Raw genomic sequence first — 18,763 nt, 5'->3', positions numbered from 1 at the left:
TGGAATCTGCTAAGATGTGTTATCATTGAAAGTGGTTAAAACAGGTCTGATGTTTACTTGGACATATTTACAAAGCTTGTAAAAACATAAGTTGTTTAAAGCCTGTTGTAATATTCATCATTAGACACTCTGTGGAAAATATTGAAATCTACCAGGTATTATTAAACCATTAGTGTCAAAAGGGAGCTTATGTCTTTTGAACTTTGGCATTGTTTGTTTTGTGAATTTTTGCCAGAAATGGAAGTTGAATGTTTTCTATTACCTACCATACAGCTCTAGTAGCTTAGTGGTTTACGAATTGGGCTGTGAACCTCAAGGTCAGCAGTTCGAAACTGCCAGCTGTTCCGCGGTAGAAAGATGAGGCTTTCTGCTCCCATAAAGATTTACAGCTTCGGAAACCCTGTGCAGGGTAGCTATGAGTCGGAACCGACTCCACGGTACATAAAAACAACAACAACAACCATACAGCAGTTTTATGACTTAGTTGTTAAGGCCAGCTGTGGCTTTTGGAGCTCAGGATTGAGATTGGAATTATTTTATAATGAGAAAAGATTTTACTCACTATTATCTCTGGTAACGTAGTAGTTAAGAAACGGGCTGCTAACCTCAAGGTTGGCAGTTCGAAACTACCAGCCATTCTTCAGGAAAAAGATGAGGCTTTCTGCTCCCATAAAGATTTACAGCCTCAGAAATCACGGACAGGGTCACTGTGAGTCGGAACCGACTCCACGGTACTTAACAACAAAAACAATCAACCCTGAGTGACTTTGAGAATGAGCTTTTGCTGCAGACTTGAAGCTCTGTAATGAATTTAGCCTAAAATGACAAGACACAACAATGCTTATATGATTATCACTAATGCTGTTTGATTCATAAGGAATGCCAAGCTCCTTTACTTTTTCCATATGCTGTCAAAAGTTAGAAAGGAAGATTATCATTCCCCCAACAACAACAACAACAAAACTGAAGGTTAACTATGAGTCAGAACTGATTTGAAGACACTTAACAACAACAATATATGTATATATATATATGGAGGGGCTTCAAAAAGTTTGTGGGAAAAAAATTCCATTATCTTTTCATTCCACATTTTTGAAGCACCCTCATATATCCTACTAATTCTGTTTTCCTGTAGGAATTATGACAAATGCAACTGCTTTCTATAAAAGACACCACCCAATTTGTGCTGTAGAAAACTGAAAAGGAAATAACTTTAGATAAAATGAAATGAATATTTTGCCATGGCTGCCTGTCAGCTGTGATATTGCCTAATCTATCTTATTGACTCTCTAATGTAAGGCAGAAAGGGGTAGTGAGAGTTAGGAATAAGGAAAGCAAATTATGGAAGACTTAGCTACAGCCTTATCACTGTGCATCAAAGAGATATTTTATTTCTTGATAGTATCTGCTCCTAGAGCAAAAATAGGATTTTTGAGGGGGAATATCTTCATTAGCCTAATTCTTTACCTCTTTTCTTGGGGTCGGCTACTCCTAGTGTTAGAGCATCCTTGATATACAGATACCCTTAGTGAACTTGTGTGTTTGTGCATTCAGATGCCAGTGTCCTGAGCCTTAATCTGATTTTGTGTGTTTGTACATTCAGATGCCAGTGTCCTGAGCCTTAATCTGATTTCAGATGGGTTGGTGACACTGAAAGGGTAAAATCCACAAATTACTCCTTCCACATGGATGTTTATTTTATCTATTAATCTAAAGATTAACAGTTTGAGCTCACCCAGTAGTACTATGGAAGAACAGTCTTCACAATCTGGTTTCACTACTATCATTGTTAAGTGCCATGGAGTCGGTTTCTACACACAGTGACTCTTTATAGAGTTCAAAGCAGTAGCTGGTGGATTTGAACCCCGACCTTGTGGCTAGTTGTTAAGTGTCATCAAGTTGATTCTGATTCAGACTCATAATGACCCTATACAGGGTTTCCAAGGAGCAACTGGTGGGTTTGAACCACTGACCTTGTGGTTAGTTCTTATTGTTGAGTGCCATCCAGTCGGTTCCAACTCATAGAGACCCTGTATACGGTTTCCAAGGAGCGGCTGGTGAGTTTGGACTGCCGACCTCGTGGTTAGTAGTCCAATCCTAGAATGCCACAACAGGACTCCAACCATGTGAAGTAGGTTGTTGCTGTTAAGTGTCATCAAGTCGATTCTGACCCATAGCGACCCTGTATAGGGTTTCCAAGGAGCAGCTGGTGAGCTTGAACAGCTGATCTTGCAGTTCAAACGGCTTTGCAGTCTGGCGCATTAACCCACAGTGCCACACTAGGACACCATGTGAAGTAGGTACTAATATCCCATTTTACAGATCAGAAAATGGAAATTTCGAAGAACTAAGTAATCTGGCCTGGTGACAGCTGACAAGCAAGGAGCAGAGCCTGGATTTTAATCCAGATGTGATTTTACAACTCTTGTTGAGGAGGACTACTGTTGGTTCTCACTTGGCTCAGGAATAGGTACCTTTCTGCTCTTGTGGTGGCCTGTGTACTCACCTGTGGGGGCGATAGGAAGGGTCCCTCCCAGGGTTGCAAAGTCCTTCTATCCACTAGCCTTCTAGTGTGCTCTTGTCTAATTGGAGGGAAGAGGAGAGAGAGGAGCACTAAGAAGGGGAGGGCAGGCCCGGAGAGGGAGTTTGAAAAGAGGAAGGAAGTGGGGCCCGGCAGTGCGCCTAGCCACCTCCTGCCGGTTTCCCCACACGACGACGCTCGGTGCCCGCAGGTCCGACAACCATGGCTCCCTGGCGCAAAACTGACAGGGAGCGACACGGCGTAGGTAGGTGGGGCATGGGGTGCGCCACAGGGAGCAAGGCAGGTGGCTGGAGAGGGGCTCCCAGGAAGATGCTGTGGACCCGCACCGCGGGCGTGGGCTGGGCGCGCTGACTCAGGGTCCCAGGGCGAAGTGGCTTTCTCAGCCTGCTGCAGGGCTAGGTAAGCGAGGAAGTGAAGGCAGGGAGAAAAGAAGGTGCTCCCAACCGGCGCCTGTCACCCTCTCCCCGAGTCATTATTATATTTCTGAGATGAAGGCGAACTGAGCGCTTGACAACCTGGCATTATGCTCCCGGTTCAGCACTCCAAGAAGCAGCCTTCATCGCCCCTTCTTGAGACTTAGCTTCTGAGAGAGAGCACAGCTCTCTCTCCTGGCTAGGCCTTGCGCGCGGCCCAGCACGTTTCCCTCCAGTCCTCTCTATATGGACACCCGTCTGCTGCTTCCCTGGTTTGTTCCTTCTGGGTCAGATGACCTGATTTGGCAGAGCATCCAGAGGGCTGTGCAGGCTTTGGGCGTGGGGCTGCAGGGCGGGACCCTTCACTCGGCCCCTGGAGCCTTTGAAGAGGAAGGCTCCTTGCCTGTTTATCTGTGGATAACCTAGAAGCCATCTCTTCAGTGTCAGCCATCTAAGCTCCCAGAGGCCTCGGCCTCAAACTCAGGGGCGGAAGTGGCGGCTGCGGGCAGGGAGGCACAGGTACTGAAAATTTTTCTACTAAGTGGTATCTGTTGTGCAATCCCCATGCGCTTACTGCTTACTGTGGTTTTCACACTTAAGTGTGAATTTAAAAATCGCTTGTAGTTTGTTACACTGGCAGAGAGATACCAGACACCACCCCTAGAGATGAAGATTCAGGAAGTCAGAGGTTGGAGGACTTAAGCTCTAAGAATGAAGGGATTCCGAGGGTCCCTAGATCAGTGCTTAGAAACCAAGTGCTTGGAAACCACTTTGGAGAGCTCAGCATTTATCCATTTACCCAGTCATTTTCTGGGCACTTGGCACTGCCGTAACCTTGAAGATGAGTGATCTCCGTTCATAGAACAACATTGTTGCTGTTGATAATAGATAACTGCCGTTAGTCAAGTGAGCTCAGTTTCTCCATCTATAAAATGGGGAATTGAAATTAGACTCACTAAGGACTTCAAACTTCAAAATGTCTCTAACTCTAGCTCTCCCAACTGGGGAAATGGGTCTGCTAATCTTTGCAAGGAAAAGGAGACTTTAAAATGAAACTGGCCCTGTGTGTATAGTGGTGGTGGTGGTGAGACCTAGGTGAAAGCTGGACAGCAAGGACATGACCAGGGAAGAAGAACTAAGTAGCACCGTTTGCCTTGAGGGAATGGTACACTGAAAGGAATGATTAAGCTCCTGGGAAACTGAAGCCTCGTTTTGGAGAACTGTGAATGTCAGGCTACAAAGCTGAGGCTTTTTCTACTTAGACATGAGGAGTCATGGAGGATTTTATGAGCAGGGGAGGGGCATGAGCAGATTGGCGCTGAAGCCAGTGTGGAGGAAGCTGGGTAGACTGAAGAGAAAATGTGCCAGGGCAGCCAGAGGGCAAGCTGGAAGTCAGTGGAGAGGGAGTAGGGCCCTACCCACTGTCGTAGCAGCTTCAGTCTGCACCCTCAGTGTGTGTCCTGTGTGATGGAGTAAAGACCAGACTGCAGGCTCTTCTAGTCTAGCCTCCAACACGTTCCAGCTCTGTGACCTTGGAGAACTTCCTTACCTCTGCAGGCCTCACTCAGTTTCCTTCTCTGTGTAATGGGGCTGCTTCCTAGGTTTGTGGGAAGATTAAATGAATGAATATGTGGGAAGTGCCTAGCATGATGACTCCACCAAGTAATGTTGACTAAATGTTATTTATTGTTATGTTAGACTCTATTCACTCCATGGGGGCACAGTTGACTCTGTGCTGTCATAGGATGCAGGGGATTTCCACCCTCCCTAGCAGACGAAGTCCCACCTGTGTTAGCTCAGGGGTTGGGAACTCTGCTAGGCCCCAGTATTCTTGATCTGGTGGTATAACTGTCATTCTTCGTGCCTACTTATGACAAATCTACCTTTTGGGACTTCAAAAGGACTGTGGCTCTCTACCCTTTCCCTGCAGGTGAATGTCAGAACTAATGGAAATTACCTCCGCCTTTCCTCTGCAGGCTCCAGGTGGACAAAGGGAAGGGCAAGGCTTACGTAACAATGGGATGGGAGAATTGAGTCATCCATTTGAAAGAGCAGTGGCCTGGGAGTAAGGTGGCTGGGTTCTAGTTCTGACAGCATCTGAATTTGCAGGGTGATCTGTGTTCTAGTTTTTCTCACTGTAAGTCCATGTATTAATACTTCCAAAGCAGTTTTTTATGCTGAACTTGTGAGGTCATGAATATTGTGTTGGTCTCCTAACCACACTGTGACAATTTTTCACAAAACAACAGGAATTTATTCTCTTACTCTTCTGGAGGCTAGAACGTCAAAATCAAGGTGTTAACAGGGACATGATTTCTCTGATGGCTCCAGGGAGAATCTGTCCCATACCTACTCATGACTTCTGATGCTGCTACTCCATTCCTTCGAGTTCCTTGGCTTATAGATACATCATTCTAATCTTTCCTGTTACCACATGACATTCTTTCTGTAAGATCCTATTTCTAAATAAAGTAACATTCACAGATACTGGTGGTTAGGACATCAATGTGTCTTTTTTGGGGGATACAACTCATCCCACAACAATGAACATGAGGACTTGGGAAGAAGACAAAGAACTAAAGCCATGCATGGGGTCACAGAACGTGGAAGTACTGGAATTGGGTCTTCAATTCAGTTGACTGCATACCAGAGGCTCTTTACATGTACTTGGAGAGCATCCAGGAAGGGAAATGTCATGGCTGAAATACATGTGGCATGTGGATCAAACAATAGAGTGTCCAGTTTGGTTTTAGTAGATACTTGTACTTAAAAAGGACATTGAAATGTATGTTATGGCCAGATTGTGAAGGTCTTGGAATGCCAAGCTAATAAGCTTGGACTTCATTCTGTGATTATTGGGAAGCTTCTGGAGTATTTGAGCAGACATGTGTCCTGTAGGAAGACACACATTAATTATAATTAGTATAATTAATGGAGGAGGAAGGACAAGGATTAAACCTAAAAGAAGGGAAGTAGATGACTAGTTGATGAATTAATCTTGCTGTAGTCCACTTATAATGAACATTTCCATATAGCTGTTAACTATCTTAAACTTCTATGTCCAACAATCTGTCAGTGACAAGAGTTTTCTCTTTGGAGGAGAGAAGGGAGGTCAGGAAAGGAAGAGATAGAAAGAGAAAACAATAGCATCAGTTAGAATTAAGTTTGACTGTGGATATCAGAAAACCTCCAAAAGAGTGGTTTCATCAAGTTGGAACTTTATTTCTGTCTCACACAAAAATTTCAGAGATGGTGAGTAAAGAGCTAGTAGGACAACTTGTTCTGTTCCCTCCACTTCCATCCTTGACATGTGGCTCTCTGCTCATGGACCAAGCTAACTTCTTAAGCTTCAACCCTTTAGTCTGCCTTCCAGACTGAAAAATGGATGAAGGGAACAAGAAGGTCATGACCTTTTCTTTAAAGGCCACTTACCCAAAGACACATGGAGCTCTGGTAGTGTAGTGGTTACAGATCGGGCTGCGAACCTCAAGGTCAGCAGTTCGAAACTACCAGCTGTTCCATGGGAAAAAGATGAGGCTTTCTGCTCCCGTAAAGATTTCCAGCCTCGGAAACCCTGTACAGAGTCACTATGAGTTGGAACCGACTCCAGGGCACACAACAACAACAACCCAAAGACACACTTAGCACTCCCAATATGCTATTGGCTAAAACGTAGTCACATGGTCAAACTTAGCTGCAAGGGAAGTAGTCTGTAATCTAGCCAGCCATTGTTGTTGTTCAGTGTGGTTCTATTTCTAAGGAAGGAGGAGAGAAAGGATATTGGGAATGATCTGGTGTGGTATGGCAAGATAAGCACTGGACTGCTAGCTGAAAAGTCGGTAGTTCAAACTCACTAGCCACTGTTGGAAACCCTATACCGGGTCACTATGTGTAGGAACCGACTCAGTGGCACACAATACCAAACAACATGGTATTTAAGGACTGTAAGCGAAGTTGTCAAGGTAAGGATTTGCTCATGGAGAGTGAGTATAAAACAAATTTGCTAAGCCAGAAGTTGTGCCAGCCAGGGGGCTTTGTGTGGTGGCTTCAGTTTTGCTAAGAAATTTGTTCTCTATGAAACTTAGCTCTAGTGGTTGTTGTTGTTGTTAAGTTCTGATCCATAGTGACCCTATATAGGGTTTCCGAGGAGTGACTGGTGAGCTGGAACCGCTGACCTTGCAGTTCAAATGGCTTTGCAGTCTCAAGCATTAACCCACAGCGCCACACCAGGACTGGGTCTAAAATGTGATGTGGGAAAATTTTTGCTTTCTCTTAGTTTCCCAGGGGCAGGGGATTTATTTAAAAGGCTCAATCAAAGCAGATAGTCATTTCCATGTTTTGGTTGGGGAACATGGAGTAATCTGTCATTCCCTCTAGCTGCTGTTACTTATCCCAGGCTCCTGGACAGAGCGGATTCACACAGACTGATAGATTTCGAGTGAGGACTGTGTAACAACAGCAGGGGTTCTTATTACAGGAACAAAATGTGCTCAAAATTACAAGGAATATGTGGCATGTATATCTGTTGGGGGTGTGTATTTTAAGGAGAGTCTCATGGAAATTCATGAGCAGCCAGACCTTGCTTCAAGAAACGAAGCTCTGAATACCCTGGACCATCTTCTTGAGAGGGCTCTAGAAATGTGCCTACATCATCAGTCCTGTTCCCCTCCAACCTCAGCTTCTGCTACTGAGACTCTCAACCAATGCAGACTCTGATAGTGTCCTAGTAGGGACATGGGGGTAGAGATGCCATCCTACTCTGAAAACATGGTTCTGTCTTCTTGTGGCTTCTTGCTTCACTTAAACACATGGACTCTGTTCTCTTTTTTTCCTTGTTAAGTCGACCCGATTCCTCCACTTCCTCATAATTCTGATATTCCAATAACCCCAAGATGGTAGCTCCAGCATGCGACCAGCTCCAACTCTGCCTGGTCTTATAATTTAAATATCTACGGAACCATCTTTCCATATCTATTTGTTCAGAGTGCCAAGAGAGAAGTTCTGTGTGGCTTGACTCATCTTTTCAAGAAAGGCCATCCAATTTGAGTCCCTTGCTGACCTAGGAATGGACCACACTCTTACCAGGATGTTCCCCCTGCCTGGTCCATCGAGCTGTGATTATGGGATGGGCTCATGTGGCTTAGTGCATACCCAGCAGGAGTTAGGGGTGGGGATAGATTCTCTGATGAGGAGGCATGAATGGAACATGCATGTCAAACACACTGAACACACAATTCCATTACAGAGGGGCCTATTATACTTGTGTTGCCGAACTCAACAGTTAATAGCTAGAAAACATCATTTACATGCTCACTTTTTAACTCATTCATCCATTTTTTATTTTTTTCTTAAATATGTATTGGGTATCCCCTATGTGCCAAGCACTGTGCTAGACACTGAGATTTCTGGAACTAGACTAATATGGTTCCTACTCTCTTGGAGCTTATAGTACATGAGGAAGACAAAAAAGAAGTTTGTAATTACAGAAATTAAGTATATAATTGCAAGTTGTGAATTGTGCTATTGTAATAATGAGAAGTAGTTCCATGAATGAGTATATTGTGTGCCTGTGTGATTGTGTGTGGCGGAGGTAGAGGGTATTTCAATTATAGTCTGAGAAACGGTCTGAGAAACCCTCTCAGGAATTATAGGGAAAATAAGTCTAACAGAAAAGCTTGGGAGCCTAGCTTGGTTACAGAGGCAGATTCTGTCTTTGGGTTGGTCTACAGAATTAGGCTGGAGGCAGCAGAAACATGGATTGGAAATCTAATTCCTCCCTGCCACCAATTCCTAGGTGTCTGGGTTTCATCCTTTCTGATGCTTCAGCAACTTGTGAGATGCTTCAGCAACTTGGAGGATGTTGCTTTTGGAGTATCAGCTGGGCCAGTTTTTTTGAGTTCAAATGTAGAGATTGCCCTGATCCCTCAGTTTTTGGAGCTCTTATAAGGCAGTGGCCATCCTGCCTCCACCATCATGTCTGTGTCTGAATGAGCCTGGATGACAGATTGTGTTTTCTAAGCCTCACTTCTTTCTCACATCAGCATCCTTATATTGCTGTTGTATTTTGAAATAGGCAATGTGGACACACAGTGTTCTGCTAATTTCTGGACCCTAGGATTTGTTTTAGAAATGCTTACAGACATTTAGTTTAATAGTCAATTACACATGGGTGCCACAGTCTGTGTTCAGCAGCATATGTTCTGCAAATAGATAATGAGAATGTTCATCACCACCCAACTCCAGAGGATCTGAGTAGAGACACCACAAATGTTCCCTTCAATAGGAATGTTCCCCCTTCTCCTCACTTCCTTTAATTGGTGTGAATTGAAAAGCAGTTAGGCTGAGTTTGTAAGCTTCTGCTTACAGTTCTCCTTGTAGAAAGACATTTCTGTCCCCTGACCCCCCACCAGAACACTGTCAGCTTCTGCATTGGTTGAAAGTTGTAGTTGCAGGAACTGGGATTGGAAGGCTGATATGGGTACATTTCCAGACCTCTCTCCTTCCAGGGTATTCAGAACTCCTTGACAATACATAGCCCCTTGGAACCAAAACTAAACTTGGTTTGGTGGAAGGAAACATAGGTAGACAGTGTGACTGGAGTTGGTACCCTGGGGCCCCATCCAGGATCTGGACAACAGAGATGCTTAGCAGGCATTTGTGAGGCAACACAAGATCTGATATGGGCTGAACCTTGAGGGTTTGCCCAGGAAAAAGGATTTTGCTGCTTGCCTCACTGATGGTGGCAGTAAGGGAGTTGCCTTAGGAAAGAATGTGTTTGGTAGAACAGTCAATGCAAAGCCTTTCTGGTATGTGGGAGGTCATTGTGACTGGCGTGGAGTAAAGAGGCAAGAGAGATCGAAATGATTCAGTGAGGGGAGATCACATTGAGTAGTGCCTTGCAGGTGTGGTAGGGACTTGGACTTTTACTATGCATTGTTGTCAGCTGCCATCAAGTCGGAACCTACTCATAGCGACCCCATGCACAGCAGAACGGAACAATGTCTGATCCTGGGCCAACCTCACTACCGCTGCCACACTTGATGCCATCAATGATGCCACCTGGCTGATCCATCCCGTTGGGGGTCTTCCTCTTTTTCTCTGACCCTCCATCTTACCCAGCATGACATCCTTCTCCAGCGACGATTCCCTCCGGACAATATGTCCAAAGTATTAGAGATGAAGTTTAGCCATCTTGTCCTCCAAGGAGCACTCTGGCTGCACTTCTTCCAAAACAGATATATTGGTTCTTTTGGCAGTCCATGGCACTTTTAGTATTCTCTTCCAACACCACAATTCAAAGACATGGAAGGGGGAATATGGTAGAGGTTTAAGCAGAGTTGTACACTGATCTGTCTTATATTTTAAAGGGTCATTCCCACAGTTTTATGGCAAGTAGATAGAAGGGGAATTAAATGTGAGAGACCAGTGTGACGGCTACTGCAAGAACCCAGGCAACAAATGGCAGTGTCTCTATGAGATTGCAGGTGGTGAGGCATGCCTAGATTCTGGCTGTATATGTTATATCTGGAGAAAATGGGAGTCTCCTGATGGAGGGACTGTGGGCATGAGAGAAAGAGAGGAGTCAAGGGTTTGGGTCTGGGCAGCTGGAACAAAGGAATTGCATACAGGACTTCCCTGGATAGGCCCTTTCTCCATGTTGTCATTGACATTGTCTTGATATAGCATTATCTCTTCTTATTACAGCATGGGACATTTAACAAGCATGTGTCCTGTCATGTTTCACCCTCATATTCCTCTCTGAGAGCTTGGAATTTTTAATCTTTATTTCACAGAGGAGGCAACTGAGGACCAGAGAGTTGAAGTGACCCAGCTAGAAAGGAAAGGAGCTATACCTAGAAGCTAGATTTTCTGAGTCCAAGTCCAGGGTTTCCTCACTAAACCCATCATTGTACTGAAAGATTTTCCTGGTGGATTTCCTTCTTTCCTTCTTCTTGTCTGTGTATGGGGATAATAATAGAAACTGAATTATAAGTTTTTCTAGGAAACCACTGGAGGCACAGTGGTTAAGTGTTTGGCTCCTAACAAAGAAGAAAAGACCTGAGGATCTGCTCTTTTCAAGATTACAGCCTAGCAAGACCTGGGAACTATTGGGCCCAGAGACAGTGACATGGCCACAGAGGACTAGAACAGAGAGTGAAGTGAGGGGAGATGCATAAGAACACCCATACTTGCAGATAGTACCCACTTGACCTGGCTTCAATGGCTGGATGATCAGAACTCGACCAGAGGAAGAAAGAAGAGGAAAAAAAAGAGTAATCGGCTACAATTTGATGAACTTGACCTATACTTATGGATGTAGTAGCTCAAAAGAGAGAACGAATCTTTTCAGGGATCATTCCCACCCCCTTGGTACAGAGGCTGACAGGGATGGGCAACTTAGACATTGTTGTTGTTGTTAAGTGCCGTCGAGTCGGTTCCGACCCATAGCGACCCTGTATAGAGTTTCCAAGGAGCAGCTGGTGAGCTTGAACTGCCGACCCTGCAGTTCAAACGACCTTGCAGTCTGGTGCATTAACCCACAGTGCCACACCACTGGTTACCCAAAATGGGTGGGTGGGTGGCTACAAAGGCACAAAATGACTGACTGGCTTACCAGCTTTCATGAGGGAGCCTAGGTCCAGAGGGTATGGAGGAAGCTAGAATCGCCACTGAATGGTTTCCAACCTGTCTAGACGAAGCTGGTAAAAGGAGATGGGAATAAGACTCTTATAGTTCAATAGTGAATAATTGTTATCAAGACTGACTGTGAGGGTTGGAAATGTAAAGGTAAAACATCTTTTTGTAGCAAAAGGAGGAGAGTGGTTGATGTTATAGTCCAGGAACGGAGGTCCCTGGGACCATCAAGGGAGAAGATCGGAGTGTGGGACCCTATACAGAGAAGCATTGACACCAGAGGTAGAGACAGAGACAATGAGAGATGGAGCATCTGGGAACTCTGGACTCAGGGAGGAAGAGGAGCTGTGTGCTGACAGCCAGGGGCAAGTGAACCCTTTGGTTGTTTGATGATGCATGGAGGGGATTGTAATCATTGCAATGAAATGAAACACGACAGGGTGAATGTAAAACTGATGTACTCCCATGTAAACTATCACTTACTTTACAATAAAAACTAAAAAAAAAAAAAAAAGATTACAGCCTAGGTAGGCCTATGGGGCAGTCCTACTCTGTCCTATAGGATCACTGTGAGACAGATTCAATTCAGTGACACACAACAACGTGAGCTCTAAAGGAAATACTGTATTGGAAGCACTCATTCATTCAGCATTCAATCAGTAGAGGTTCATTAGGCTCTGGTATATGGCAAGTATTGACTGTACAAGATTGAAACAGACCAGAACTCTTCAAGAGCTTAGACTCCCAGTGATGCAATAGTTATTAGACATAACAAGCAAAAGAATAAATAAAAATTATATACGTGCTCTGAAACAAAAGACCAGTTAGTACTGATAATGAGGTAGAGGTGGGGACTGAATTTAGATGGAGTGGTCAGAGAGACCTTCTCTGAGGAGGTGGCATTTGAGCTGGAGGAAGAGAAGAAACCAAGGAAATGAGATGCTGAGAGAGGGAATGAAACCAAACCTCCCCTCTCCTATCAAAGGCCATCAAATCGATTTTGGCTCATAATGACCCTACATAGAGTTTCCAAGACTGAATCTTTATAGGAGCAGACAGACTCATCTTTCTTCTGTGGAGCAGCTGGTGGGTTTGAACTGCCAATCTTGGGATTAATAGCCCAACACCTACCACATCTCCAGGGCTTCTTGATGATAAGCAGCCTACTGTAGCTAGTGTAGCCTAAGTACTCTACATTAACTATTATTTTATAACACTTGTTATGGGGCCGTATGGAACCCTGGTGGTGCCATGGCTAAGCATTTGGCTGCTAAACTGAAAGGTCTTCCTTTTGAAACCATCAGTGGCTCCATGGGAGAAAAAACATGGTGATCAGCTCCCATGAAGATGATAAACCCTTTGTTACAGTTCTGCTCTACTCTGTCCAGTGACTATGACTTGGAATCACTCAAAGGCACACAATGACAGGCTGGGATCATTCACAAGGACCCAGGTGTTCAGCCATCTTTCCTATCATCCTCAGAGCCCTTATGGATACTTCTCTTTATCATTTAACTTTTTTTTTGTCCTCAGCTTGACTTGGAAGTAGGCTATCATCCCCGTGTCCGCCTCTTGTACATGACTTTAGTGCTTGTAAACGTGTCCCTTCCATATAACAGAACCCATATCCTACTGTTTCTCTGCCCCCCCACCCACAGCACTGCACTCAGACCTCCCTGCATTTCACTGGGACAGTGACTGTGAAGTTCATCCAGATGTGTGAATGCAACAGGATGGCTCTTAGAACCCTCCTCTCTCTCCATATGGGCCTCCTGGTCATATAAAAGTGACTTTCTGGAGACACTGCCTCCACCTTTATGTCCCAGTAGTAAGGGAAGAGTGCCTCATGCCTCTCTTGATGAACATTTCAGACCCTGGGGATCAAAGCAACAGCACTGTGGTGATGGACATGGGGCAGAGTGCCTCTCTAAATTCTTGTCTGCTGCTGTCTGTCCGCTTTTTTTTTAAAGTAGTATGGTGACCAAGTGTCAACATCGATGGACTGAAGTGTGGCAACAGTAGTGAGGTTGGCCCAGGATGGGGCAGTGTTTCGTTCTGCTGTGCTTAAGATAGCTATGAGTCAGTACCGACTCTATGGCACCTAACAACAACAAAACAATGGTGGCTATGGTGGTGGTGGTGTGCTGTGGAGTTGGTGCTGACTCATAGTGACCCTATTAGGGTTTCTGAGGCTGTAAATCTTTATGGAAGCAGAAAGCCTCATTTTTCTTCCATGGTACTGCTGGTAGTTTTGAACTGCTGACCTTGAGGTTAGCAGCCCTACTCATAACCACTATACTACCAGATAGTATGGGACAACTCGATCCGTAGTTCACCTCTCTCCACTCTTCCCAGCATGCACATAAAACTGCATGCCAAAAACCTTACCCATTTTTTTTCATTTCCCCAACAACTTGAGGTTGATACTGTTGGTGTCTACCTTTTACAGTTGGAAATGTGGGGTTCAGACAGTCAATTGAAGATCATCACTCATTTGAAACCAATAATGTTGTTGCAGAGAGTTGAACTCTAGGGGTCTGGCTATTTGTTGTTGTTGTTGTTAAGTGCCGTCGAGTCGGTTCCGACCAATAGCGACCCTGTACAGGGTTTCCGAGGGTGTAAATCTTTACGGGAGTAGAAAGCCTCATCTTTCTCCCGCGGAGTGGCTGGTAGTTTCGAACCGCTAACCTTAAGGTTCGCAGCCCTATTCGTAACCACTACACTACCAGAGCTCCTTAGAACCTGCAATCTTTCTACTAACAGCAAGGCTGCTCCCAGGCAAAGATGACCAGTGGCTGCCTGTTACTTGGAGATTAGGCTGCAAACTCTTGAGGAAAGCAAGCAGGCATATAAGGGCTATCTTTCTTCGCCTTCTTCCTGTCTTTCCCCTGCATGCCTTTGTGCTTTTGACACAAGACTAGCTCTTTCTTGCTCACCTTTGTCTCTTTGCACAAGCTGTTTCCCATCATGGAATGCTAGCCCTCTCTTCCTCTGCTCCCCAATACTTTTCTCTTCTATGGAATTCAAGGTCTCATTGCAATGCAGCCTCTCTCGGACACTTTTCTGACACCTCATTCATCCCTGGAAGAGATCTTTTTCTGTTCTATCATTCTCTCTGTGTGTGTTAAGTGCCGTCAAGTCAGTTCTGACTCATAGTGAGCCTGTATAGGGTTCCTATGGAGTGGCTGGTGAGTTTGAACTGCCAGTCTTGTGGTTCAAACCAACCTTGTGATCCAGAGCTTTCTCCCACAGTAGCACACCAGGACTCCTAACTTTTTGTCTTGTCTTTGATTATGTAGCCACAGGTCCCCCACTAGATAGTGCATAGTCTCAGGACAAGGCCCTATTGGGGTCAACTTTGAGTCCACTGAACAGCCAATACAATAGCAGGGATGTCGTAGGTCAGATAAACTCATATTTATTGCAGTAGGGGAACCCTTGGAAATTTCATGAAAGCTGTAAACCCTCTGCCCCCCCACACAAAAAAGAATGTGCATGTGCAGTTTTACATTGTAGGGCTACCAGAGCCCATTCATGGAATCCAATGTAGGTCCCTGGTCAAAGGTGTTGTGTTAGTGATACAACATACATGGGCAAAGCATTCTGCCCAAGGTGTGAGTTCTTGGAACCAGGAGTTTCCAGGAGTCAGAGAACAATTTTTATCATTTATTCAGATCAGTTAAGTTCAATGAATGTATATTAAGTAATGGACCTGAACTCAGTATTGGGTCCCAGAGTTGAACAAAACAGTCTTTGCCATCATGACACTTACAATCCTGTAGTTATCTCTGTGTTAGGTGGCAAAGTGATCCAGTAGTACTAATGTCCCCATTTCCCAGGTCAAACAGTGTGTACTCTATGCTTTCATGCAATGATAATTCCTGCTATCACCCCATCATATTTCCTTGCAGCCTCGTGTTTAACTAATCTGGGCTCCTCCCAGAATGTAAATGTCATAATAGCAAGTCTGTGATCCTTGTTCTTCTCTAGCATAGTGTGATCAGCACAGATAAAATGCTTAATTAGTATTTGTTGATTGGATGGATGGATAGAAGGATGGGTGGATGGACGAATGGGTGAGTAGATGGATGGATGAATGGATAAATAGATGTATGTGTGGATGGATGGATGGATGGGTGGGTGGATGGATGGATGGATGGATGGATGGATGGATGGATGAATGGATGCGTGGATGGATGGATGGATGGGTGGATGGATGGATGGATGAGTGGATAAGTAGATGTATGGATGGATGAATGGATGGATGGGTGGATGGTTGGATGGATGGATGAAGGGTGCATGGAAGGGTGGGTAGTAGGTAGAAGAGTGGACAGGACAGGGTGGGTAGTACAGAGATGATAGGATTTTTCTATCTGGTATCTTCATAAGGTACATATAGGCTGCATTGCCTCATCTTGCCTATGTCTTCCTGTCAGAAGGCAAGGACTTGTGAGAGCAGCCCAGTAATAACTGGGATGTTCTTTAACTCTTCTCTGAAAAACACCTAATCACTGCACTGCGCCCCACAGTTCTCTACCTTGAGACTCCATTAAGATGGCCCTGCCCTGCCCCTTCCTGGGCCTGTGAATACATCAAGCCTGTTTCCCCCTTCCTCCTTCCTTCACCCCCTTACCTCTTCAAGGACTCTCCCTCCAGTTCTTACTCTTTCTCTGCTCCTCCTTCTGCCTCCAGTATCACTTCCTTCTTGGGGCCTCTGTTGCTCTCTCCTCTGGTTGCCTACTGTTGCTGTGGCCTGGGTCACACCACCTCATAGCTGAGCCCTTCCTTATCAAGATAGTTCCTTGTTTCTTGTGTGTTCATTTTGTCTCAGATTTCACAAAATCTCCAGAAGAGCTGGAGCCACCCCACTCACCCCTGTTACTGACCTTCTGTAGACATGCTCTGCTTTTGGCTAATTTCATCCTAAAGCTTCTTTCCCACTCAGTAGTGTGAGTATGAATATGCGAGAATGTGTACGTGGGTGTATGGGCATATGCTTATAGGCATACAGGGAAGGGAGATGGACAGGAGAGAGTGAAAGCTCAGCTTATTGTTTTAGAGCAGGATTTTCAACCTCCACACTTTTGACATTTTGTGCTGGATCCTTTTTTAATTTGGAACTCTCCTGTGTCTTGTAGGGTGTTTCATGGCATTCCTGACCACTACCTACTAGAGGCCATTATTATTGCTTCCCCCACCCTACCCACTGCCTGCGCAAGCTGTGACAATAAAAAACGTCTCCAGATATTGCCAAATTCCCTGAGGGGTCTGGGAGGGTAAATTCATTTCTGGTTGAGAACCACTGTTTTATAGGACTTTTTGGAATTCCAGCTTCCCTCTTGTTGGTTGTGGTTGTTGTTAAGTGCCGTTGAGTTGATTCTGACCCATCAGGACCCTGTATAGGGTTTCCAAGGAGCAGCTGGTGAGCTTGAACCACCGACCTTGAAGTTCAAATGACTTTGCAGTCTGATGCATTAGCCCACAGTGCCACACCAGGACTCCTCTTGTTGGTTGGATACACTAAAGACTGAGGACAGTAATACACAGATCATAGAGTTGTTTGAAGATCCAGTAAGGACCCTAACTCTTGTGACACAGAACAGGTGTAAGTACATATCTGAGTGAGAAGTGGTGTGGTGCCGTGGTATATATATATGCTCTGGAGCCAGCCTGGCTTGGGTTAAAATCCTGGTTCAGCTACTGCTTCCTGTGTGACCTGGTCTTAAAACTACCTCAGTTTCCTTACCTGTAAGATAGAGACAATGATGGTTATATCCACCACATGAAACATGGTATTGGTTGAATAGATTACTGTGTGCAAAGCCCTTGCACTAGTGTCTGGTACCTAGAAAACGTCAGTAGAATTAGCTATTGTTGTAATCTATCTGCTGGCTCCTGGTTGTTGGAGGAACACCAAGCCTCTGTCTGTGTCCCCCTGCGTCATTGACCTGGGTTTGAGCTCTGCAGTTACTGCCAGAAGTGGCTCCTGGGTCGCTGCAGTCACCATCCCTGATGCAATGTCAGGTTGTTGCCCTGGTGCTGAGGCTGTCAACACTTGTCCAGGGACTTCAGGCAAACTGTTTCTGCATTTCAATGAGCCTGGGCCCTTGATTTCAAAGTGGGTCTCCTTGGAGTGGAAACCCTCCAAACCCCGGCTCAGGGATTTGGACATTTTTTGCTGCATTATTGTTTTTGTGTCTCTTCTGCAGCCACTTGTCTAAACTCTATTAACACTTGATGTTGGCTGAAGCTTTTGTTTTCAAACATGTCAGCAGATGGCAGGGCCCCAGGTGAGGTGCGAATCCATCTTGGAAGGCACTTGATGGGTGCAATCAAAATTGACAGCCAAGCTGGGTCAGCATCTCTTGAAATGATCCCAAGAAATACAAGAAAGAGCTTTGCCAGAAGAAGGGATCTATACCTTCCCTTCGTGTCATTCATGTCCTGTAGCTCAACAAGTATGTATTGAAAACTCAGTTAATATTGATTAAGCTGCTACTGAGGGCTAGATTCTGTTTCAGCACTGGGAATTCAGTGCTGAACAAGACAGATGCAGTCTCTACCCTCACTGAGACTCAGGTAGGAAATTAACCATCACCAACTAGTAAAGTTGCTATTGAGTCAACTCCGATTCATGACAACCTCAACCCATGTGTGTTGGAATACAACTGTGCTCCACAGCCCTATGGAATAGTCTTGAACCTTTAGCTTTCTGGTTAGCAACTGACTGTGTTAACCATTGAATTCACTCAGGGACTCTTTGTTTCTTTGTTGGTAGGTGTCATTGAGTCAGTTCCAACTCATAGTGACTTTATACAGAACAGAATGCAACACTGCCTGGTCCTGCACCATCCTCACAATTATTGTTTTTTGAGCCCATGGTTGCTGCCACTTTGTCAATCCATCTCGTTGGAGGTCTTCCTTTTGTGGCTGTCTCTCCACTTTACCAAGCATGATATCATTCTCCACGGACTGACTCCTAGAGGAATATATGTGTTGTTGTTAAGTGCCGTCTCATTGATTCGGACTCATAGTGGCCCTGTAGGCCCTGTATAAGGTTTCCAAGGAGTGGCTGGTAGATTTGAACTGATGACTTTGCAGCTAGCTGTACTGGAGGTTCAAGTATACCCAACGGTACCTCAAAAGAAAAGCCTGAAAATCTACTTCTGAAAAA

At 44.9% G+C, this 18,763-nt stretch overlaps 1 protein-coding gene across 1 annotated transcript in view; it reads left to right on the top strand.

The window, feature by feature from the left end:
- Nucleotides 1–2,654: 2,654 nt before the first annotated feature.
- Nucleotides 2,655–18,763, top strand: part of DOCK2 (dedicator of cytokinesis 2) — a 658,261-nt gene continuing 642,152 nt past the window's right edge. Inside the window, exon 1 of the mRNA XM_006864832.1 lies at nt 2,655–2,786. Within this exon, the coding sequence (XP_006864894.1) occupies nt 2,744–2,786 (43 nt within the window). The 5' untranslated portion in view covers nt 2,655–2,743. The remainder of the gene's footprint in view (nt 2,787–18,763) is intronic.

The sequence above is a fragment of the Chrysochloris asiatica genome, unplaced genomic scaffold, assembly GCF_000296735.1.
Source record: "Chrysochloris asiatica unplaced genomic scaffold, ChrAsi1.0 scaffold00071, whole genome shotgun sequence".
Taxonomy (NCBI): domain Eukaryota; kingdom Metazoa; phylum Chordata; class Mammalia; order Afrosoricida; family Chrysochloridae; genus Chrysochloris; species Chrysochloris asiatica.
This window is presented reverse-complemented; position numbering and strand designations above follow the sequence as displayed.